This window comes from Ursus americanus, chromosome 7, assembly GCF_024610735.1.
Source record: "Ursus americanus isolate L20-20 chromosome 7, mUrsAme1.1.p, whole genome shotgun sequence".
NCBI lineage: Eukaryota > Metazoa > Chordata > Mammalia > Carnivora > Ursidae > Ursus > Ursus americanus.
In genome coordinates, this window is record NC_142133.1 from 74,736,350 (window position 1) to 74,761,269 (window position 24,920).

General features: G+C 38.6%; 1 protein-coding gene across 1 annotated transcript in view; it reads left to right on the forward strand.

Moving 5' to 3' along the window:
• NBAS (NBAS subunit of NRZ tethering complex) overlaps positions 1 to 24,920 on the forward strand; it is a 339,918-nt gene that overhangs the window by 35,860 nt on the left and 279,138 nt on the right. The window contains exon 10 of the mRNA XM_045807103.2: positions 17,702 to 17,840. Within this exon, the coding sequence (XP_045663059.2) occupies positions 17,702 to 17,840 (139 nt within the window). The remainder of the gene's footprint in view (positions 1 to 17,701; positions 17,841 to 24,920) is intronic.

A 24,920-nucleotide genomic window follows, 5' to 3' on the forward strand; every position in this document is an offset into this window, starting at 1 on the left:
AACTTACTTTTATTCTCATTCTCTTTTTTTCACCTTTGTTTTTGTTGAAAAAGAGAAGGAAAAGATTATTTTAATTCTTTCTATATAAATGTATATACTTAATGAAGAAAGTAGTTTGAAACACTTTTGAGATCTGTTGTAAATGTAATGAATTAATGGCACTTAAGGCATCCAATTTAGAAAGAAAAATCTGTGTTCCAGTTAATTGTTTCCTGATATATCTTTTTTTCTTTTTCTTTCTTTTTTTTTTTTTTTTAAGATTTTATTTATTTATTTGACAGAGACAGACAGCCAGCGAGAGAGAGGGAACACAAGCAGGGGGAGCGGGAGAGGAGGACGCAGGCTCCTAGCGGAGGAGCCTGATGTGGGGCTCGATTCCAGAACGCTGGGATCACGCCCTGAGCCGAAGGCAGACGCTTAATGACTGTGCCACCCAGGCGCCCCATATCTTTTTTTTCTTAATTAATTCTTCTGTGCCTCATCTTTTTTGAACTAGGTATTGTGATTTTTGTTTCAGCTGTTACATTTCTCATTTCTAGAAGTTCTCTGTAGTTATTTTATGAATCTCTCTTAAGGGAGGAGAGGAACTGAAATGAGTATTCAGTGAGCCATTAGTTGTTTTGAGGATTAGATACATATTAGGTACTTAGGATATGATAGTAGTGGATAAACATAATACTATTAATTTCTTCCTTTTGATTTGTGTGGCTCCTGCCTTAAAGAGTCAGTTTGCTGTATCATCCTTGGGAAATTTGAAAATCAGGGCGCCTGGGTGGCTCAGTTGGTTAAGTGTCTGCCTTTGGCTTGGGTCATAATCTCTAGGTCCTGGGATCGAGCCCCATGTCAGGCTTCCTGCTTAGCAGGGAGTCTGCTTCTTTCTCTCTTTCCCTCTGCCCCTCCCCACTGCTTGCTCTCTCTCTCTTTCAAATAAATAAAATCTTAAAAAAAAAAAAAGAAATTTGAACGTCAGTTGCAAGTCTAGTTAATTAAAAATTTTTAAAAATGTTTATTGTATTTTGTGTATTATTTTCCAATCTGAAATAGTAGACCTTTATTTTATTTTGGATACAGATGAGTGATCACATGCACAGTTAGAGGTCTTTACATTTCATAAAATTGAATGTAATTGCATGTGCTGCAAATTACTGCCATTTTCTTAAAACATTTCTTTTCATTATAAAATAAACACGTTATAAGCATAAGAAAATTGTGTGGTTTTTATTTTATTCTTTCAAGTTCTTTCATGAAGTGTGTGGCCTCTTGATGTTCGTTTTTATAGCTCAGATACTGTATTTTCCTGGCATAACTAAACATTAAGTCTTGAACTTAAATTTTGCTGTTGGAAAGGGGGTAGCGTGTGTTTTGCTTTGACCTGCTCCGTTTTCTGGGGCGAATTTTGCCAAGCCTAGACAGCGCACGTATTGTTCCCATGCCACTCTGCTTGCTGGTCTGGTTTCTGTGAGGTTGACCTGTTTCTCTGCATCTTCTTTGATACTGTGTTTTATCATGTTTAAGCCAGGTTTTGCTGTTTGCTCTTTTAAGGCCTTTTTTGTTTGTTTTATTCAACTTGATTTTGTTGTTTTAAAGCCTAGGTATTAATACCTTTCTCGATATGTATATATCTTTTAAAAATTTATATTGTACTTTACTTTCTTAGCACATATATACATTTATAAAAATTTAATCTGTTGTCCATTCAAATGCATTCTGTTAGAGGAATTGTCTGTATTACAAAGATTAGTGAGGTAGAAAGTCTGTTTTATCTTTGGCCGGCTTTCTGTTATTCTCGTATTTACTGTGGCTTGTAGTGTGTGACACACCTTTAGTAGGGGTTGTGGAAGATGTAAGGATGAAGGACAGTCTTGACTTCAAGGCCTCATATCCTTGAATGGAAAATAATGTATACACATACATATACATATATTTGTGTATGTATATCTAATATATATATTTCTAATGTCTGACGTAACATTTTCTCAATCTAAAAGTGTGTACAAATACGTATGTGTGTTTATATTGTGTGTGTGTGTCCTGGAATGCAGGCAGAAATTTGTAAGGGTCCTGAGAGGGTGCAGGTACAGTGATGTTGGGATCCAGATGAAGGAGCTCTTCCTTCCTCGAAAGATCGGGGAAGTATGGCAGGCCTTGCACTTGCTTTGGAGAATGGCTACAGTCTGGGCATGATGGCTATTGCAGGCAAAGTGACAGTGTGAACAGTGACAAGAGGGAAGAAGCCAGTGTACTTTGGGGAAATTGCAGGTGGTATAGTTTGGCTGACACTGTAGGGTGTGTGTGGCAGAAGAGAGGTCTTGGTGGGAGGTGGGTTCTTGGGAAAGCAAGTTGAGGTCAGATAACTGGAAACTTGAGTGGCAGCTTGTTCTTTGGGGAACTCAGATTTTTGAGAAGAGAAAATAGGATCCTCTATGCTTGGAGGAATGTTGCTTCAGCTGGGAGAGACTAGAGGCTGGGTGACTCCTAGCTGATAATGTCCTAGTTCAGGCCACAGGCAACGAGAGCCTATTTGTTTTCTTACATAGATTTGCTATTCTCCGTTTGTGTAACATTTTGGGCACTACTTAGGTATACATCACACTTTATTTTTTTCTATTTTGATGAATGGATCCTATATCTCCAGTTAGAATGTCGGCTATCTGAAGGCAGAAAATGTGTAATGTACGTTTTTCTAGAAGCTCTTGCCTCTAGTATAAGATTCTGTTTTGCTGATTGATAACTCTCCCCTCTCCCTCTGTGGGTTTCTTGGATAAGTAATTTTAATTTCCTGAGTGGAAAAGAAAGATTAAGTTTCTTTTCATTTTTTTTCTCTTCCTGTTTTTTTTTCCTATTTTGTATTCTTATTCATTCCTCCCATTTCTGTTTTTTTTTTTGTCCCTTTTAAAAGAAGTGTGTTTTATATCTTAATGCTTTCCTGTTTTGTTTTGCTTAGTTTATTTCATACGGACTACTCCGCTGTCTTGATTTATAACATAGGTCAATATTTGATTTCTTTTTTCCTGGCAGTATTTCAGGAGAGTTAAGTGGGGTTCACTTGGCGCCACAGGTTTGAAATTATCATTCACGAAGTACTTATTACATGATAACAATTTGTCATAAGTCGGATTCTGTTTATTACCCTTAAAGCTTTCACTTTACGGCCCAGGATCTAAGCAAATGCAGAGTTTGTTTGGAGGGGTGTGGTCTCTATAAAAATTTTGGAATTTTAACTGTTTATCAAACCACAGAAGGAAGACCAGTTCTTGGTTCTACAATCACATACGATTCTTGATAGCAGTCAGCTTGGAGATGGATGACTGCATTAAGGTTTATGAATGAAAATTGTTATAAAGCAAGGGGTATGTGTAAATGGCCTGTTGTGCCTGACAAAATGTTGCTAGGTTGTTTATTTTTTCCGTTATGCGGTCTTTTTTAAATGAAAGAAGCTGAAATATTCCTCACACTTTTATTTCTTTTTGGTTACTCTAGTAATGTGAGCCTGTGATATTTATCATCTACAAGGATCTTATAAGTGTGAAATAAATCAGCCAGAGTGGAGTTGGAATAAATTGGTAATGTACAAACTCAAGGTTTTATGAAATTTATTGTTTTGCCTGATGCTGCAAGCACTGAGGAAGAGAAATCGAGGTGGTAAATTGGGTAAAAGGAAACAAAAATTAATTGAGCAGCTTTGGGTTAACTCTGTGGATTTTCTGATTTTGACCATTTCCTTCTTTACATGTCCTCACTGCCTAATGAATGTATTTTATCCCCTCCCCCAACTGTCTCCTCTTCTGGTCCTGCCCTGCTTCGAGACCCATCCCAAGACCTCCCTGCTGTTTCTAGTATTTTTTAGTATTTTCTGTTCTTAGTATTCTCTGTTAATTTTGGCTTAGATTGCACCTTGATTATAACTGAAAGGGACTTCTTACCTCCTCTGCATTCTAGAGGGGACTGCAGTCTGCCTGTAGTACTGTGCCGGTGGTGGAGGTTCCGGTATAGCGCCTCCCCTGGAGCAGTCTACAGTTGACTTTGGGAGTCCTATTCACAGAGAAGGGCACTCGGTGTGAGTTAAGTTCAAATAGAAGACTATCTGTGTCTGTTTTTTTAAATGACATTGCTTCCAATAGTATATAGTTTTTTTTTGTTTTAAGGGTTTTTTTCTTTTTTTAAATTTCATTGTGAATTTCTACAAGCAAAATCGGACATATTCAACTTTAAATGTCCAACAGTTCCTTGATAACTACACAGAGACTGTTTGAAGGTAACTTCTTTTAGGCTCTAATTTACATCTCAGCAGTGACAAACAATAGAGAATATGCCCTCTTTCTCTGACCCTTTGGAGAAGCCACCCATGCCCATGACTTTTTGATACTGATCTTAAATGTGTAATTCAGTGATTTTTTTTTTTTTTTTTAGTAAATGTTCATAATTTTGCAGTTGTGCATTACTATCAGTTTAGGATATTTCCATTACCCCTGACTTTCTCTCATGCCAGTGAGTTTTACGGAATGTAAATCCTATCGCAGAAAAAATCATAATAAGGAATGAATAAGAAAGAAAAAAAAAACCTATGCAGGACTTCATTTGAACATTTTTTTATGTTAAGAAAAATACTCAGCTGTATGTTAAGAAAGATACTCCTACTGTCTGTGGGTAAGAACCATGACTAATAATGTATGTCGTGGTTGTGCAGAGGGAGAATCCAAACATTTGGATGATGACAATTCTTTTTTCTCTCAGTCAACTGTTTTAGGGCAAATATAGTTTGTACAGAAAGAATATGAGACAACATTTGTAGGGAATAATAAGCTATGGTTGCCTTAAAATAGGTTACAATCAGATGACAAAGGACTCTGGTTGATAGTCACTGATGCAGCCGTTGGAGCCACGGCTCATCTGCGGAAGGCGCAGAGGGTGGAATGGGGCGTGGGCTCTAGAAGGCTGTTCCTTGCAGGGGAGACTGAGGAATATCAGTAAGTACTGGCATGCTGCAGTGTTAAAGGGCTATGCTTTATGTATATTGATTTGGTCATCTTCTGTGGGTTTCTAATTTCCCCTAAACAAAATCGTAGCCATTTTATTTTATTTATTTACTTATTTTTTTAAAATATTTTATTTATTTATTCAACAGAGACAGAGACAGCAAGCGAGAGAGGGAACACAAGCAGGGGGAGTGGGAGAGGAAGAAGCAGACTCATAGCGAGGAGCCTGACGTGGGGCTGGATCCCATAACGCCGGGATCACGCCCTGAGCCGAAGGCAGACGCTTAACCGCTGTGCCACCCAGGCGCCCCAAAATCGTAGCCATTTTAAATACCCTTTATACTCATGGGGTAAAGGCAGCAATCCAAATAAAATAGCTAGTACTTAGTGGGAAATCAAAAATGTTTGTTGTGCGAATGAGCTCTCAAATGAGGGGATGAAAATTCTCTGCAACAGAACGGAAGGAAAACAGTCTTGGGGATAGAAAAGGGGTGGGGTACAGTATGCTGAAGGGCCACCATCTCTTCTTAATACATCACTTTTGTCTAGGAAAGTGTAGATTGGTCCCACAAATGTTTAAATTTGATCTTGTGGAGAGGGTAGTGTTGAGAGTTCCCTACCTTAAAGGTTTATCCAAGGGGTTAGGCAAATTTTATTCTCCTACTATGAGATATAACTTCTTTTAAGATCTATGAGATGCATTTGGAAGCCGATCGGTGGATTTTCACAGCCATTACATTGCTGTAACATTGCCTGTCTTTCTGGTTCCTAAGGTCATAGGTATTTGAGAACAGGGCATTGTTAAGTGAAAAGATATGCTCTGTTGGCAGCTGGAGGACCAGTTAGGTATAAATTGCATTCAGATATTTTTCATAAACCCGAACTAGATAAGATTAATACTTTTATGAAGGATTGCTTCTAGAAAAGGAAAGAGAGTCCCGTAGTTATGATCATTGCTGATTATCTCCCACTGCAGTGAGAGAGTGCTTTTGGCCTTTGATAATGTAGGGGCTATTGGCATTTGAGGGATTAATGTGCAGTCTTGTACCTGAGAAGTGTGAATGTCAGTAATTGAGTTGACCTTACATTAAGGAGTTTTTCATTTTGCCTCTCAATTTCTAATTTCTCCAGCATGAGAAAATTCTCCTTTTTCTAAGTTCAGGTCAGTTATTTGAGGAGAAATAAAGGGTGCTCTTGTCTGTAGAGAAAACTGCATTGTTACGTAGAGGTGAGAGTTCTTCGGGGTGAACAAGGCTTCCCAGACTAAATTTTTTGGTTTGACAGGCATTTCTTTTGGGTAGACAGGGAACTGGAGAGTCCTGGCCATGTCCCATGATCTGTTTTCATCCAGAATATGTTACCGATAAGTAGTCAGGTGTGACTCAGAAGTATCTTGGTCCTTAGCAGCTTCCGTCTTGCTGTCTTTTAAGTCAAAGGCTTCTGTGTTTGAAGATTCTTTGATACGAGGGGCTCATCCCTTTATGTTACAGTTACATATAAATAGGTCTTTAAAGACCTTTATAATTTTTTTACTCTGTTCAGCTGGTAAGTCAGTCAGCTGATCCCCTTCCCCCCTCCCCTCATCTTTTTCAGAGTGTTTTGGTTATAGTTTAATTTGATATAACTTTATTTTTTCTTTTAAAAAATTTGATTATGGAAATGTTCAAGCATACACAGAAATTCAGTGACCGGTATAACGAATCTACCTATTAGCCAGCTGATGTAACTTTTTATGTCAGGGCATTTCATTCATCTCAGTCAAGCTATTTTGTACTTGGTTTATACACCCCACCCTCCCGGTTATAAGGACTACTCTACAGTCCTTCTGCAAAGATTTACGGAAATGCAATTTTAGGAAGTAGCTTGGGCCAGATTGAGTTTTTTCTTCTACTGGGAGCGATGCTAGCTGTTGTGTATTTAGTTTGGGAGTAAAGAGCTAAAAGAAGACTCTTGAGTTATCTTTAGCTTGTTTTATAGGAATGAAGGAGTGATGTTTAATTATGTTTTATGGACAAATAGAAAATTAAAAAAATATGTTTCTGACCTAATAGAATGTGTATTGGGTTAGGGGACAAGAGATCTGAATTCTCTTCTTGGTTCTACTTACTAGCTGTGTAATTTCAAGGTAAGTCATTCTTTCTGAACCATTTGCTGGCATTGCGCTGGGCACAGACAGTATGTGGTTTTAGTAAGCTGCTCAAGTACCTACGAGGTTTGGTGTAGACTACAGACAGCATTTAACAGAGGAAGATTGTGGTATGGAGTTTGGTAGCAGGCATTAGAGACAGACCCAATGTCAGGGATACTTGGCAGGGATACTTGAACAGTAAGGGTTCAAAGACCAAACTTCTTTTCCTGGGAGAACAAGTTTGAGAAAGATTTTAACAATTGAACTACTAATACTGGAGTAGAAGGTGAATTTGGTTTCAGAACCTGGGTAGTTCTGAAATCAGGATCCAAGGTAGATATGGAATGGACCAGATGGGCAGGTGCTGAACATACTAGGCTTTTGCAGTGTTGCTTAAATCCACCCTGATAGTTGGGAGGGAATTGGTCTTCAGATGATCATTGGCATCAGCTGTGGATGGAGGGAAGGAAACGGGGTCAAAGACCTCTGGGAAATCTAAATTAACTTGTTAATTAGTATTTCTATGAACATTCTGCTTACCAGGCTAGCTGTTCTTAACAAGGTATGGACAACAGAATCACCTATTGGAAAACAAAATTTAAACTATGCATACCTGATGAGGTTACGGAATACAGGTGAGGTTCAGTGGGGTGGAGTCTGGAGCCAACGACCAAGAAAGAATTCTTGAGGCGTCTTTGGTGCAAAATTGGTGGTTTATTAAAGCACGGGGACAGGACCCGTGGGCAGAAAGAGCTGCTGCACCAGGGTTGTGAGAGGTGGCTGTTATATACCATGGGTTGGGGGAGGTAAGGACAAAGGGAGGTTGAGGAAATACTTTCATATGTTAAAGAAGACTCACAAGATACCAGAGGCCTTGCCATTGTCAAGTTAAAGTTGTTTTTCCCTCTAGCAAGGCATTAACATTAAGATGGTTGGGAACTTCCTGGTGCCTGCAGATTACAAGGACATTTAATTTTATCTGCATTCCCTTCCGAAAGCTAAGTTATTGATAGAAATGCTTCGTTCTTGCAAACTGCTAACTTTTTTGCAAACTGATGGAGACTCAAGTTTGCAGGATTGTGGTATCTATAGGTTAACTGTTTCTTTGTCCTTTAGGGCAGCCAGAAGTGCCTGAGGAATGTCACAAAGAACCCATGGGAGGGGGGTTGCAGTTTCTGCTTTGTCCTTAGCTTGCCTTCTGTTCCCTCATCATACCTAGGTTGTACTGTTAAAGGCTTGAGCTGGTAAGGTATAGGATGGGATTGTAACATATGTTTGTTAAAAGGCTCTATAGGGGATTCTGATTTTCCCACCACTTTTGAGAACCCTCTGCTAAGGCTTTGAAAGATTAAATAAAATGAATAAAAAGATATCCTTGCTTTTGAAGTTGCTCTAGTGAAAGATAGGAATAAATTTCATTTGAGGTGTCCCCTCCTCTCCATAAGTTATGGCTGCCTAGACTACTGGATTGAGAAGTGCTGTCAGCCCAGGTCTGTAGTTTACTGATTCCTGTTCTGGATAACTCTAGACCTATATACATTCTTTTATTTCTCAAAATGCTTTTTTTTTTTTTTTTAAACAATAAAGGCCTAGATGGTTTTATTGGTAAGTTTCATCAAACTCTTAAGCAATAATTACTATTTTTATACCAAAATATAGATCAGAATGCTTTTGTTCTTCAAGATAGTTGTGCTTTTTGCCCCCCCCCCCCATTTATCTGTACATTTATCTGTACCTTGTCTAGCGTTGTATCCTCACTGCTGATTGCAGTGCGCTGCATGGAATAGCAGTACGTTTTGGTTCGGTTGTTAAGATTTACTTGGCTTTGTCAAAACATGAAAAAGGGAAAAAGCAATATTGATGCACTGGAATGTAAACTTCACGAGGGCAGGAACTTTATCTGTGTTATCAGTAGCTCTGTTTTCAGTGTTTAGAATGCAGCCTTCTGCGTAGGGTGCTCAGTAAATATTTGTTGAGTGAGTGAATGAAAGCCCAAGTTTGGAAGACTTAAACTGTTAAGAGCCCAGGCTGAAGAACTGTATGAATGGAAGGCCTGAAAGAGGTTTTTTCAAACCTTCCTTAGATGAAATTACAGTCTCATGAAACTCTGGGAGTATAAATTCCTTCCGGGCAGGGAAAATTGTGGTTTCCTTACACAGCATTTCTTACACTGCTAGCACAGTACCTTGCAAAATTTAGTTGACATAGAATTGACTTAACCTGAAGTTATTAATGTTATAATTGAAAAATTTTAGAGTCTTTGCTGATTACCAGCTACTTACTGAACCTCAGTCTTCACAATTCAGTAAGATGGTATCCTCACTACTCTTGTGTAGATGGAGAAACTAAGCTCTGAGAGGTTGATGTGGTATGACTAAGATGATATGACTGTTACGTGGTGAGCTCGTGTCTTCTGATACTCACGCTCAGTAAGTTTTCTCTGTACTCGGCTTTAGAAAAAACTATGGCCTGTGGGCCAAATCTGGCCTGTTTCTGTGTAGTCTGTCAGCCAAGGATGGATTTTCCTTTTTTTTTTTTTAAATATTGGGGGGAAAAATATTTTATGGCCCATGAAAGCTATATGAAATTCAAATTTCAGTGTCCACAAATAAAATTTTATTAGAACTTGGTCACACTTAAAAAAAAAAATATTATCTATGCTTTTTGTACTATGACAGTGTAGTTGTGAAAGAGACCGTTATGGCTCACAGACCTTAAAATATGTATTCTGTTGTTTTATAGAAAATGTTTGCTGACCTCTATTCTGTGCCAGCTAACCATCTATCTGAGTATGGGTTCAATTCTGCTTAGAAGATATAAGTAGTATTGAACTTTATATATAGATTTCCTTATACCTCTTGGTTCTAAATTCTAAATTGTATCTTAAGGTACCACTCAACTTTAAATACTTTAAATGTGTAATTATTAAATTGCTAGAAAAATGTGATTATTTTTATGACTAAACTAAGCAGTCTTTTCCCATCCAAGAAAAGTCCTCATGGTTTTGCCTTTAACAACTAACTGTTCATTGAAATTCGTTTTCTGTGATCATTCTTAAGTGGGCATTGACTAAATAGTGTCATGCTTCATAATTTGATTTCTAGTGAACTGTGTCCTCCAGAGCTCAGCTTATAGATTCAAGCGTAATGCAAAGCTGCACTCTTATGTGGTCTCCGTACCGGCAGCATCAGAATCACAGGGAGAGAGTGTTAGAAATGTGTGGACTCTTGGATTCTATCCTTGGCCTGCTGAATTAGACCCCTGGAGGAGTGGCCCGGCTTTCTGTTTTCACAAGAACTGTAGCTGATTGTGATGCATACATGTATTTGAGAACCACTGATGTAAAGAGTCACGATTATGTATGTTTTCTTCCCGTTAAGCTCTTCATCTAATAAATGGACATAAGCAGAGTTTTAAATTTTGATGTGTTAAGATTTTTGAAATAAAGAATGTATAAGATATACTAAAAACGAATTAAAATGGGAGAACAGTTTTCATTGTCCCAAGAGAGGACTGACTTCTAGCTGTGAAATAGTAGGTAACAGTTTTTGAGCCCTTATTTTGACAGGCACGATCTTAGGCACTTCTTAATTTTGAGACCTGTTGTTTCTTTTCTTTCTTCCCCCGCTGTGGGTTGTACGCTGCAAGCCCAGCGGTCGTTGGACAGAGCGTATACAGGTGTCTCCTTGTATTTCAAGCTTCTTTCTTTCCTCAGCTTTAAGAAGTTTTGAGCCACTAGGTGGCAGATTCTTCCAACAATTACTATAGATTGAAGCCCCTTCTTAATAAACCATTTGTAATTCTTCTTGGGAATAATTTGTAGTGTCCCATTTAGCTCTCCCAGTTCATCAGGATCACGTGTGGTGTGGTGCTTGGGGACACACATTCTGTCCCTACCTCCCTTTTCTCAGATGGCCTTGACCACCCCAGTATTACTGCCCCTTGTTCTGCTCCGGCCTCTGCCTTTACTCTTGCTCATTTAATTCACCACTTCTTGTGTTTTTGGCTCCATCAGTCACAGTTTATTTTTGTTGTCTGATCCCTGTGTTCCCGCTTTGAGTTTTAGACTCTTAGACTGTCAGAGCTGGAAAAGAGGTTCATCTATCATTTGGCTCAGCCCCTTCATTTCTTAGGTGGGAGAGCTGAAGCCTGGGGAGGTTAAGCCAAGGACAAGGACTGTCTTATTTATCTTTGTGCCCTGTAGTGCTTTGCACGTAGCGTGCAGATAGAGGGTTCTTGAGTGGAACAATTGTGGCTGACACCGTGAAGAATACAGATACAATCTCTGCATGTTTACTGATGGAGGCGTGGCTTAAACAGCTGTTCCAGGGTAGAGGGAGAAAGTGACACGTGCCCAAGAGAGCAGGAAGACAAACTATTTTATAATGTTGAGGACCCCCTGGAATTTGTCTCCTGCTCCTCCTTCTTCCCTTTTATAGGCTAAAAGCATGCACTGTGTTTGTCGTTCTCCAAACACACCATTTTACAAACCAGACTCTGCACTTTGACATCGAGTTCCCTTGGCTTAGGATGCTCTTTATCGGGTCCCTTTATCTGTCTGGGAAATTGTTTAAAGGGTAAACTGTTCGCTGATGTTAAGCCAGTGAAGCCTTCCTTGGCCTCTTCCTCCATGTAGTTTATCTGTCCTTTGGGCTGTCTTTGTACCTAACTCCAAGGTCATTGAGGAGGTCCTGTGTAGTAGTGGCTTGTGCTGACTTGTCCTTTCCCCTGGAGTGGACTGTGCTCGTTTTCATTCCTGTGTGTCCATATATCTCCAAGGCCATCCGAGGAAAGGAAGGTAGGGACAGAAAGTGTGCCGCTACGCACCACGCCGCGCTTGATCCCCATGCACTGGGAAAGCTACGTGTGACGCCACAGATTGACGCCAAGAAGAATTATAAATGGTTTATCGAGAAGCTTCTTCAGTTGTTTAGCATATTCTCCATCACTTAGCACACAATTTGCATTTAGCAAATATTGATGGGATGTAGGGCATTTTTTAAGATTACATTTGTTGCAGAGGTATTGAAATTTTAAGACCCAAGATTTTCCTATTTTCCACAAAATTTTGAGGTCAAAGATTATTGGGCAAGTTAATCTCTCTCTCTCTGTCCACTTCCTGCCCTCCCTCCCTCCTTTTCGGTAAGGAGAAGAACAGTTTCAATTTCCATACATCATGTGCTTTAGTCTAGAGAACTTAATTTGTACTCTAGAAAATCTGTTTTGGTTTATATTTTTATAGAAAAATTTTAATTACTTCAAAATGTGATTCTTAAAGTAAGCACCTAAGAGCCAAGTACTCTGTATATTTAAGGAGTTAATGGTTACCACTGCATGTAAATATTCTGGATGGAAGAAATTATTGCAACAGAACAACATTAATGCTGTTAAGTTATTTTCTACAGTATTGTCTGTTTGTGGACTTGCTTTCTGCAAAAATCTAACAGTCCTTTCAGGAGTAACTCACAGAATGCCTAAACTATAACCATAAATGTATAAACAACCTCAAACTGTCACAAAGTAAATGATATGCTAATTTTATTTTTAGTATTTGGCTAGACTTGTGGGTCGGTGTTATGTGTTAGAGCCAATTTACTGAATTTTCTCTCCTGGACTTCATTAGCTGGAAAAATTTATGTACATAATTTAGGATACTGAATCTTGATGTTCCCCTTTTTAAATTAAAGAGAGAATGATGTAATGAACACCTAAGTACCTACTACTCAGAATTAACAAATATTAAGATTTTCTTTTTTGCTTAAGGTGTGGGTGTGTGTGTATACACATACATGAATAAAAGACAGTAGTTCAAACAAAACTTCCTACTTCCATTGCTTTGTCTCACTGTCCCTTTTTAGAGGTAACTACTCATGATTTTGTTGTGTGACCTTTTCTATTCATATGTTAAATTTCATATTTTTACCTGAACAACTTATTGAATTTGTCCATCCCTTTGTAAACATTGAAAGTACTTCTAATTTTCCTGCATTATAAGTGGAGCTGCATGAAATACCTTTTAACCAAGAAATAAATATACCCATACAAGAATTTCTCTAGCATTTCCTCAGAACAGTGTGTGGGATTGTTAGGTGTATGTGTTTGTTAGGTATTGTCGTATCATTCTCCAAAATGACTGCTCTGACTTGCAGTTTCACCAGTACTTTATAAGAGATACTCTGTCCTTAAACATATTCTATTTTTTTTACTGATTTTTTTAAAAGATTTTATTTATTTATTTGACAGAGAGAGAGTCAGCGAGAGAGGGAACACAAGCAGGGGGAGTGGGAGAGGGAGAAGCAGGCTTCCCGCCAAGCAGGGAGCCCGATGCGATGCGGGGCTTGATCCCAGAACGCTGGGATCATGATCTGAGCCAAAGGCAGACGCTTAACGATTGAGCCACCCAGGCGCCCCCTGATTTTTTTTTTTTTTAACATAAACTCTGTGCCCAACATGGGGGTCGCACTCATGACGCCAAGATCAAGAGTTGCATGCTCTACCAACTGAGCCAGCCAAATGCCCCTAAATCTATATTGTTTTAATCTGCATTATTGACTTTCAGATTTCTCCTTTTGTGACTTGCTTAATTCTCTGTCCATTTTTCTTTTGGACTGATTGTGGAAGATCTATATAAATTGTTTGCTAATACTGTTACTTTTATGCATTCTCCTGGTGTGTGATTTATCTTTTCTCTGTATGGATAGAAGTTTTAGATTTTATTTTATTTTATTTTATTTTATTTTATTTTATTTTTTTTAAAGATTTTATTTATTTATTAGACAGAGAGAGACAGCCAGTGAGAGAGGGAACACAAGCAGGGGGAGTGGGAGAGGAAGAAGCAGGCTCCTAGTGGAGGAGCCTGATGTGGGGCTCGATCCCGGAACGCCAGGATCACGCCCTGAGCCGAAGGCAGACGCTTAACGACTGTGCCACCCAGGCGCCCCAGAAGTTTTAGATTTTAATACGGTGAAATTGGAAAGAGAAATGTCTTAATGACACTAGGGTAGGAAAGTATTTGCAGGTCAAGATGCACAAAGCACAGCTCATAAAGGGAAAGATTATTAGTGTGAATGGAGTTCACTTTTCTTGGACCTGTAACTGCCCATGTGAATTTTAGATTTGTCTAAGTTCTATCACATCAGTTTCAGTTCCTTGAAAAATTCTGTTGGGATTTTATTTGAAATTGCATTCAATTTACAGATTAAGAAGAATTGACATCTTTAAAGTATTGAGTGTTTGTCAAAGAACATGGTATTTTTCTCTATCCATAGCTCTTAGTCTTTCACAAACATTTTGAAATTTTTTTCCTAATACTTTGCTTTACCAGGTTATCGCCTTAACATTGTCTAATGCTGTCTGTATCAGTGAATAACCCCCTTCCCGTTTCTCCACATCCCTGCGGCCATGACCTTCCCCCTTCTCCCTGCTTTGTCTTCTCATACTTACTGCTGAAACCTAGCAAGCATGGGGCAGGCAGGGGGAAGTGGAGTTGCGCTCGCACGTTTCACTGTGCTACTTAAGGAGAAAGTTGGAGTTTTAAATTCAGTCATTCAGGAAACATTTATTCTGTATGCTGTGCTGGGCCTTGGACTCCTCTCTTCTCTTTTTCAGTGACTGTTTTCATTCAAGTTACGTTGTTTTACCATCTGGTGAGGACAGTGTTTTACCATCTAGTGCCATCATTCTGGCTCTTTTTCCACTTACTCCTTAATTGGGCATTAATGGAGGAAGGGTTGTTTGGAAGCATATATTGAATCTCTTTTGTTCCTGATGAAGTTTGTCATGTAGCCAGTTTGTTGTGTACATGGCTATGATATTTATCAAAAATAAGAGAGAGGAAGTGTCTCCTAGTGTTAAGACCAAGAGATAAGAAATCTGAAATTTTAGTTAGCTTTGTATCTCCTTCAGTAGTCAGGCAGCTTAGTTCTATATACATATATGTGGTTTTTTGTGGTTGTCAAATAATCCTTTATTGAAATATTTTCTTTTGTTGTTCTTAACTAGTGGGACATTCCACTGCACCACTGTTGATGTCATCTCTGATGTCTGAGGTGGTCGCTGTTGATGTCATCTCTGATGTCACAAGGGTGGTGACCATCAACATTGAAGCCCACAGATGGGGCACTTTCCAGAATCTCTTTAATGGTTTCAGAGAGTTCTCTGGCTGAGGAATGGTACCGCATCAGTCAGGCAGTGTTGACAATCTCATCAGAAGTGGTATTTCCACGGCACTAATGTTTTTCTACTTTCTGGCTCTTGGCAGCTCCTTGAGGGCTTTGATAATCAGGGCAGAGGCAGAAGGTACCATTTCAGTCTGGGCCGGTCTGTTCTGAACGGGCAGTTTCACTGTCATCCTCACACCCTTCTGGTCACCACTTGCCTTGGCAATGTCACCTCTTTTGGAGACAAACCCAGGGGCCGATCTTGGGGTCCAGGCCGACGAGACACTGACTTTGCCACTGGTGCACCTCAGGTGTATCTTCGATCTCCTTGGGATTGAACTTCAGTGGCGTGGTGGACACTGTACCTGGGTTCCGGATGACTGAAGAGAGTTGCACCCTGGCTTCTGCCAAGCCAAAAGCCAAAAGCTACATACATTTTTTTTAATCTGAAAATTACATCTGTCCCCTCCATGACACAGTAGAGCAGATTAAATAATAATGTCCAGTCCCTTGAAAAAAGAATTATACTGTTAGTATAAATAAATACATTGTACATTGAGCAGAGGAAAATTAGTTATCAGGATCTGCTTTATCCTGGCCTTTTGGGGATTTGTTGAATTCTCAAACAGTGTTTTTATTTTTATTATAATTATAGGTTACTAATTTTTAAAGATATGCCTTTATGAATCACATTTTTCCTGTTTGAAAAAAAATTGAGATTAAATTCAGAAATGTAGATATTCAGAATTACCTGTTTTGTTTCTATTTATTCAGAGAACTTAAAAAAAAATTTTTTTATAAGTAATTTTTATGCCCAGTGTGGGGCTCGAACTCATGACCCCGAGATCAAGAGTTGCATGCATGCTCCACCAGCTGAGCCAGCAAGGCACTTCCAGAGTTGTTTTTCTGTGTGTGTGTTTTTTTAAACAAATTGACTTTTGAATATTTGTGTAATATTTGAAGACTGTTCATAGAGACTATCGTATATTGACTCCTTTGTGCCAGTCATTCAGTTTCAACAGTCATTTCGTGACCAATCTTGTTTCATTGATATCTCCAGCTATTCCTCCACCCACGTGTTTTGGATTATTTTTAAGTAAATCTTTTTGATATGCCAACACTGAAGAGCCTTATGAAGTGTTGTTTTCTTTTACCTTCCAATTTCTATACAGAAATTTTTTTTAAGTTTTGGTTTTACTATGAGCATAGTCTAGGAAAAGGTAATGACTGATTTGTGTGATGGAGTTCATCCTCTTTCTGATAGAATGGGAGCATGGTGATAAAAATACAATGTGTGTTTTGCTTTAAAAGGAGCTTGATAAGTGTGTTCTGTCATTTGGGACAGTGGTAGTTCCCGTTGGGGTAGCATTATATGCACAAGACCAGCGAAACCTGTGGCCTCTCTCTTCCCTTACTATATCACCTTATTGTCATTGGGAACAAAAAATAATTCACTGGTAATTACTTTCAAACTTTTCTCTTTTTTATACAGATGATTATAATATCTATTATATAGTTCTCTGCCAATTTAGTGATCATGACTTTAAAAATCATGACTAAGTTTGTGGTGACTCTAGTTAAAAATACTACGTTGCATATTTAAAAATTTCTAAGAGAGTAGATCTTAAAAGCTTTCATCACAGGAAAAAAATTTTTTTTTATAATAAGTACGGGAGGATATTAACTGGACTTATCGGGGGGATCATTTCACGTTATATACAAATTTTGAATCATTATGTCATACCCCTGAACTAATAGAATGTTATATATCATTTATACCTCAATGAAAAGAATCGTGACTGTTTGGGTTTTATTATTAATCAGCTTGTGTAGTGTCACCCAGTCTTTGAGCTTTTAGTATATGTTAGAATGTTTGCTCTGTTGGTACCTCGCCTTTAATTGCTAACGAAGCAGAAGAAACAGTAAAGTAAACAGATCATAATGTGCATCTAAACTACTACATGGTCATGTTTCAGTGTGGTTAGACTGCAGAGTTCTGTCCAGGGCACTCGCACCTGTTCTTGCTTATAACATCAATGACTGTGTACAGCCCACTGCTCTAATGAATACGTGTATACCCAGGCGTGGTGACAGATCTGTGTGTTGAAGTTTATTGGTGTTGGTACGGTTTCTTCAGTGTTCAGCGGGCAACCTTAAAACATTTTTACTCTTCTTAAAATTCCCATCTGGATTTCAGGTGCTTGGATGTTTAAGCCTTCCTCTGCATAAGTGAAGGCTTATTGAAAAACTCTGCTGATTGAAAAACCATCGACTTTTCTTTTGGTTGTTTCTTCTAAAATATTTAACTTCCAGGTTTGGTATAGAGGAATTTTACTTTAGTTTTCTTTGTGAGGGTAACTGTTTCTGCTCTCCTTGTTTTGATGTCCTCTTATTCAGACTGCAATTTATCAGTTCTTTTTATTTTTCTGTTCTTTTAGACTTTTGCTGGTTGGTGGATGTGAAACTGCTGACGTGGGCGTATCAAAAGCTTCTAGCTGTGGCCTGTCTGCCTGGAGAGTTCTTTCGGGATCGCCTTATTATAAGCAGGTTACTAATGGTGGAGACAGGGTCACTGCAGTAAGTATTAGTTATGGCATTTCACTTTGTGAATAGGTCTCAGGCAGGACAGGAGGAAATACTTTGTTTTAAATGAGGAAAATGACTTCATGTGAAATTTTAGTACTTCTTTCAAATATCAGACTTATCTAAAGTGTTTTTTGTTTAACTTGGTCTCATTTTTATTAACAGTATTGGCCGATAATAGAAAAAGAACCTAACAATAGTCTTGTTACTTGCATTTGCTTATTTAGACATTAATGTTTATTCAGCACTTTTTATGGGCTGGCAACTGTTTCGAGTGCTGTTATGTGAATTAGCTCATTTAATTCTCACTAACTTTTTGAGATCGACTAGTCACAATACCTGTGAGGTATTGATGAGGAAAGTACAGTGTAGTTAAGTAACTTCCCTGGGTCACCAAGCTAGTAAGTGGCAGAATCAGAGAACAAACTCCAGCAGAAGTTCCCCTGTTCAAGTTCTTTACCACCATGGTACACTTTGTAATATTTTCGTCTGTGTCACCTGGGTGATTTGCCCAGCTGTTCGTTCCTTTTCTATAGCACAGCACTCTGGTATGCTGTAATAGTCCGTACAGGCTAGGTTCTGCTGTGATAATAGAACAGTCCCATAAACAGATGAAAACTCGTGACATTTCTATAGGTTACCATCTAACAGTTCATTCCTTATTTGTGGCAAAGCCTGCTCTTGGTGCCATGACTCCCCTGGGAAGTGTGTTCCAAGTGATGATTAAAGAATCCATGCAGTCTGGTGACCTCTTGAGGTTCCAGTATCTCAGTTTATAGGAGGGGGAAGAGAGGGTTAAGAGGTGGAACTTTTCAAACCGGAATTAACATTACTTGTGCTCATAGTTCATGTGTTCTAACTAATCACCTGGCCCTTCCTATTGTCAAGGGGCCTGGGAAATAGGTTTTCTGTGTATCCAGAAAATAAGATAGTAGTGAATACTAATTTCTTTGCCATATGGGCTACCTGCATATTGTTTATTTATGTAAACTGCAGGGAATTGAGCACTTGATCACTATTATGCCTCCTGTGCTTTGCACATTGCCTTACATGTAGTGGATGCTCAGATACTTTTCAAGGGAGGGAAGAAACCAAGAAATTAAAGGGAAACACAACATAAATGAATGTGTTATGTTGTTTTTTCCTGTAGTGAATGTATTTGTCCTGTTATTTCTGTTCTAAAATGCACTGATTTTAAAATAATCCTCTAAAACCTTGAATGGTTAAAGGTTTGGTGTTAAAAAGGAAATAATGGAGAAGTACTTTTAAAATGAAATCTTAAGCAATTATTGTAAGCTTCCGTTCATTTTTTTTCTTTAGCTTCTCGGATATTTTGAAGTACATGATTGTGAATTTAACTCAACAAAGCAGCTTTTTTTTTTTTTTTTAATTAGCTCAACTTAGTGGTTTATATGCCACTAGACCTTTTAACAGTTTGTATTTCTGCATGAGTTTATAATCGAGGGCTGTGCTTTGTGCTTTTCCTTCCATGCATTATCCCTCTACCCATGCTAGATCCTGTCTCTTCTCCTGCAGGATGCAGGGAGGAGTCCAGATTGAGTGGTAGTAGCCACACTTCACAGATAAGGAGCCTAAGACCCCAGGACTAAAAATAGGGGAACATGGGTGGAATGGATCTTCTAGACTCTGTTGAGCACCTTCTCCCACTCCCCATATGAAATTATATACAGATCAGTGGTATCTATGGCGGTTATCCCATAATTCATAAAGAGGTGGGAGTTGCTTATACATATTAAACATATTATTTTGTCTTTGCAGGAAGTTAGTCTTGTTTCTCTCTCTGATTTAATTCGTACCCAGCTTATGGTTTTCTCTGTGCGATCTACCAGGGCAGATCTTGGAAAGGGTTTGAAACAGTTTTGGCTCCTGAATTTAAGTGTGATGTCTGCAACTTATTTTTAAATGGTTTAGTTAAAAACGTAATTGTTAAGTTTTATTTAATCTCTACATCCAACACAGGGCTTGAACACATAACCCCAAGATGAGGAGTTGCACGCTCCTCTGACTGAGCCAGCGAGGTGCCCCAGTCAAACCCATAATTTAAAAGATGTGTATACATACACATAGATAAAGTGAGTGTGACAAAGCGTTAATAACTGGTGAACCCAAGCGAAAGGCATACTGGTGTTTCCTTGTACACTGACTTCAGCTTTTCAGTAGCTATGAAATTTGTCAAAATTAAAGATTGAGGGGGAAAAAAGAAAGAAGAAAATAGGTAAGTGTGGAGAATACAAGGAGAGATGAAGTAGGCAAACAGTGAAAGTCTATTTCAGTATGGTATAATCAAGCGTGTTTGGGACAGAATAGTCTGGGAAAGGAAGAGTCACGGAGTATGGTCGCATACCGTGAAACCTTTCTTCACCTTGGCTTCATTGAATTCTCTTGTGCTTTCACTCACTGAAGTACTGGAATCTGCTTTGCTATGGTCCTTCCCTCTCCAGCTGAAGCTCCGGGATTGCAGTCTCTTATAAGAAAATTGCCTGTGCACTGACAGAATAAGTGGGGAAAAACATTAAATTGCAAATTGAATGCTTGGCTATATGATTAATTTCTTCAAATGCCGCAAGTGTATTTTAATTACGTTAGTGGCTCTTAAATGTGTCTTGCCGCTAAACTTACAGTCATTCTACATAGCCTGCCCCTGCCTCGAAGTCATTTGAATTACAGGATTAGCTCCTTTTGTCAGGTGGCAGATATTGTCCTCATTGAACTTGTTTGTTTAAGGTTGCTATTGTGTTGGGGTGGGTATTGACGAAAAAATGCTACTGACACATGCATTTTAGTCTCTCACAAGGCTGCTAGGTTGTAAAAAGAGACTATGCAAGATTCAATATGTGCATTGACCAAAGTTTCCAAATTGACGTGAGATAGTTTTATTTATTCATTTGTTTAACATTGAATCACTGCTCCGGGTATTAGGAATAGGAAGGTAGCATCCCTCAAGGGGTTTTACTGTATTGGAGGATATAGCTGTGTCCACGAGTAAGGACAATAAGCTGTAATAAATAGCAGGTTTGAATTCAGTAACTGCAAGAAACGAAAGGACCCAGACTTGGGAGTCGGAAGTCTGGGATTGTAATTCTAGTTCATCACTTGCGTAGTAAGGCTTTTGACCCAATCAAACGAGCTAACACATGTGAAGGTCCTTGGTAAACCATAAAATGATTATAGTGTTCATTATTATTATCTGTTTGTATTTTTAAGATCAGAATTTTACAAAATATATAAAAAATGAACAAAACTAATCTTTATGTTGTTGCTGCTTTTTGGGTAAAGGATGTTTTTGAGGAAAGAACACAGGCTTTTTGGAATCCCGTTTCCCTGAGAAATCCCATTTTCCTCAGAAAATAGACATCATCAGAGGAATATTTCCATAAGATCCCACGCCCTTCCTGCATCTCTGTCTCAGTACCTTTTCTCTGGTTTTTACAGACGAATTGTCCTTGTGCCAGCTAAGGCCAACCCATCTGGTTTGTCCACCAGATCTCACACTCTTGCTTATTGAAGGATATTTTTCCCGCATCATGAATTTTGCTGTCGATTAGATTTACCGGCATACAGCATACTTTTATTTTTCCATCATAAAAACCATTTTGTTTCATTTGGTTTGGGGGATTTAATCCCACTAAATACTGTTACCACCCCCATTTCTTTCCCTTTCTTCAGCATGTTCAAGAGCTATCTATATTTGTTTGCACTTCATCTTTCTTTTCTCTCTTGAATTCAAATTCACTTGGGGATTTACCTCCATCATTTCACTGCAGCTATCTTGTTGATGTTATCAGTGCCCTCCAATATTTTACCAGTTTATCAGTTTTATTGGTTCCTTCCTCCCTTCCTTCCTTCCTTCCTTCCTTCCTTCCTTCCTTCCTTCCTTCCTTCCTTCCTTCCTTCCTTCCTAAAAAGATTTTTATTTGAGAGAGAGAGGGCAGAGTGAGTGAGAAAGAACATGGTAGGGGGAGAGGGAGAAGCAGGCTCCCTGGGAGCCCCATACTGGGCTCCATCCCAGGACCCCAGGATCATGACCTGAGCCGAAGACAGATGCTTAACCGACTGAGCCACCCAGGTACCCCATTTGTATTCTTTAATCCCTACTAATTGGTTTTATAAAAATCAGTTTATTTTCCTTTTTCGCTTTCTGTTCTCTTCCCTTTTTAAATTATATTATTGCTACTTTGACAAAACATGTAATATTTGCACATTAGTTTCTACCCTCATCCTCATCTTTAGTCTTTGATGTCCATTTCTCTTTCAGAATGCTGTTACTTCTTCTTTTTTTCTTTTTTAAGATTTTATTTATTTGACAGAGACACAGTGGGAGAGTGAACACAAGCAGAGGGAGTGGGAGAGGGAGAAGCAGGCTCCCCACTGAGCAGGGAGCCTGATGTGAGGCTCGATCCCAGGACCCTGGGATCATGACCTGAGCAGAAGGCAGACGCTTAACGACTGAACCACCCAGGCGCCCCAGAATGCTGTTACTTCTTTTGTTGAAGTGTTCCCAGTCATCTCTTGGTTGGATGAAATTATCTTCTACTAGATGTGATTTGTTTTTGTTTTTTAAAATTTTATTTTTTAGTAATCTCTACACCCAGTGTGGGGCTCGAACTCAGGGCCCTGAGAGCAAGAGCTGCATGCTCTACTGGCTGAGCCAGCCAGGCTCCTCTTCTTTTAGTAGATGTTTTAAGAAAGCCTCATAGGTAGAGTTCCTTAAGTTCTTGTATGTTCAAAATTGTTTTCCATAGCCTGGATATTTGAAGGAAAACATGTCTGGATATAAAATGCTTAGTTTCCCATTTCTTTCATTGAACTAAAAAAAAAAAAAAAAGCCACTACTCTGTTGTTGCTTTGCTTTGTCTGTGGAATTTGAAAATTCTCACTTAAGTTAAATAATTTTCCCTACAAAGGGAAACATAGAAATAACATACAAATGTTATGTGGTCATTTTGCTTAGAGTGCCTTGAGGATTTTCGTTATCTGTGTGTGAAATTTAGTAGCTTTCCTGGGGTTGATTTTTTTGGGTTAATTTTCTCAGGTATACCATTGGCTCTTTCAGTATATACATTCAGATCTTTTTCAGTTTCTGGCAAGCTTTCTTCGGTTGTACTTTTGACAGTGTTTTTAGATAGATGTCAGATCCCTTTGCTACCTTCCCTTGTCTGTCCTTCCCGGGTCCTGCATTATTTTTACAGTCTGCTTTTGCTCACCACCAGGCCTTGTAGTGGGTGTCATGGGCACATGGAAGTTGGCAGGAGCAGTGGAGATGACACCTGGGATTTGGTGATTTTTGTTTTTCTACTTAAAATTATTTTGAGGTTTGGGTTATCTTCTGTCTTCAAGTTAAGTTGAGGACTTTTTTTTTTTAAGATTTTTAAAAAAAACTCATTAATTAAGTTGGAGGGACACAGAGAGAGGGAGAAGCAGGCTGCCCGCTGAGCAGGGAGCCCAATTCAGGGCTCGATCCCAGGACCCTGGAATCATGACCTGAGCCGAAGGCAGATGCCCAACTGACTGAGCCACCCAGGTGCCCCTGAGGGCATGGTTTTCGTGTAGATTCTCCCTCCTTTTTTCTTTTCTTTTCTTTTCTTTTCTTTTCTTTTCTTTTCTTTTCTTTTCTTTTCTTTTCTTTTCTTTCCCCTCCCCTCCCCTCCCCTCCCCTCCCCTCCCTTCCCCTCCCCTCCTCTTCCCTTCCCTTCCCTTCTCTTCTCCAAGTAATCTCTACACCCAACATGGGGCTTGAACTCATGACCCTGGGATCAACGGTTGCATGCTCTACTGACTGAGCCAGCCAGGCACTTCATATTTTCCCTTCTTGTTCTTTTTTGTTGGAGGAAATAGTGGGAGATATGGAGCCATCACTAATGGCTTTAGCTACTCAGAAGTTCTGGTAGAAAAATTTTTAACCTCAACAAAACAGTACTTCTCTTTGCCTTTTTCTCTTAAGGAAAAATTCATATACTATAAAATGAACCATTAACCATCTTAAAGTATACAATTCACTTGCATTGAGTACATTCATTGTGTTGTGCAACCATTACCAGAATCTAGTTCCAGAATATTCTCATCACCCCAAAAGGAAACCTCATACCTATTAATTAAATTGTCACTCCCTGTTCTTGCTCCTTCCAGCTCTTGGCAGCCACTAGTCTGTTCTGTTTCCGTGGATTTGCCTGTTTGGTTTCATATAAATGGTATCATGCAATGTGTGGCCTTTTGTATCTGGTTTCTTTGAGTCAGCATCCTATTTTGGAGGTCGTGCTAGTTGTAGCATGTGTCAGTGCTTCGTCCCTTTTAGACTGCACACTATTCCGTTGTGTGGGTGTACTACATTTCGTTCACTCTTTCTTTATTGGTCATTTGAGTTGTTTCCACTTAATAGTATTTTATGAACATTTGTTTGGTACAAGTATTTGTTTGAATACCTGTTTTTGATTCTTTTGGGTATATACTTAAGTTGGAATGGCTGGTCAAATGGTAATTTTATGTTTAGCTTTTTGAGGAAGAGTCAAACTTTTCCCAGCAGCTGTACCATCTTACATTCCCTTAATAGTGTACTAAATTCTCTGCATCTTCAATAAAACTTGTTTTCCATTTCTTAAATAATTCCCTTCTCCCCCTCTTGCTTTTATAAATGTATCTCTTAAATCTAAAATAAATAATCTTGTGTCATATTATTTCAAATACTGGTTTCTAATTTTTTTTTTAAAATATTTTTCAAGTACAGGATCAATTCCTTAATGAATGAAATTTTTACTGGAAATTTTGACTTTTCCATAATGATGGTAGGATAAAAATGATAACCTGGGGAATATCATTTGAGAAGAGCTTGAGTGACTTCTAATTTGCATAGATTGTAATAGACTTGTTATGTGTGTATTTAAAAAACAAAACATTTGAGTATGGGTGTATGTTGACAGATTTACCACTTGGATTTTTTTTTTCCCCAAATAGAGTGTCACCAAGATCTTGGATACCTGTTGATGATTTTCTCAATTATTTCTTTTTTTTTAAAAAAAGTATTTATTTATTTATTTGTCAGAGAGAGAGCAAGCCCAC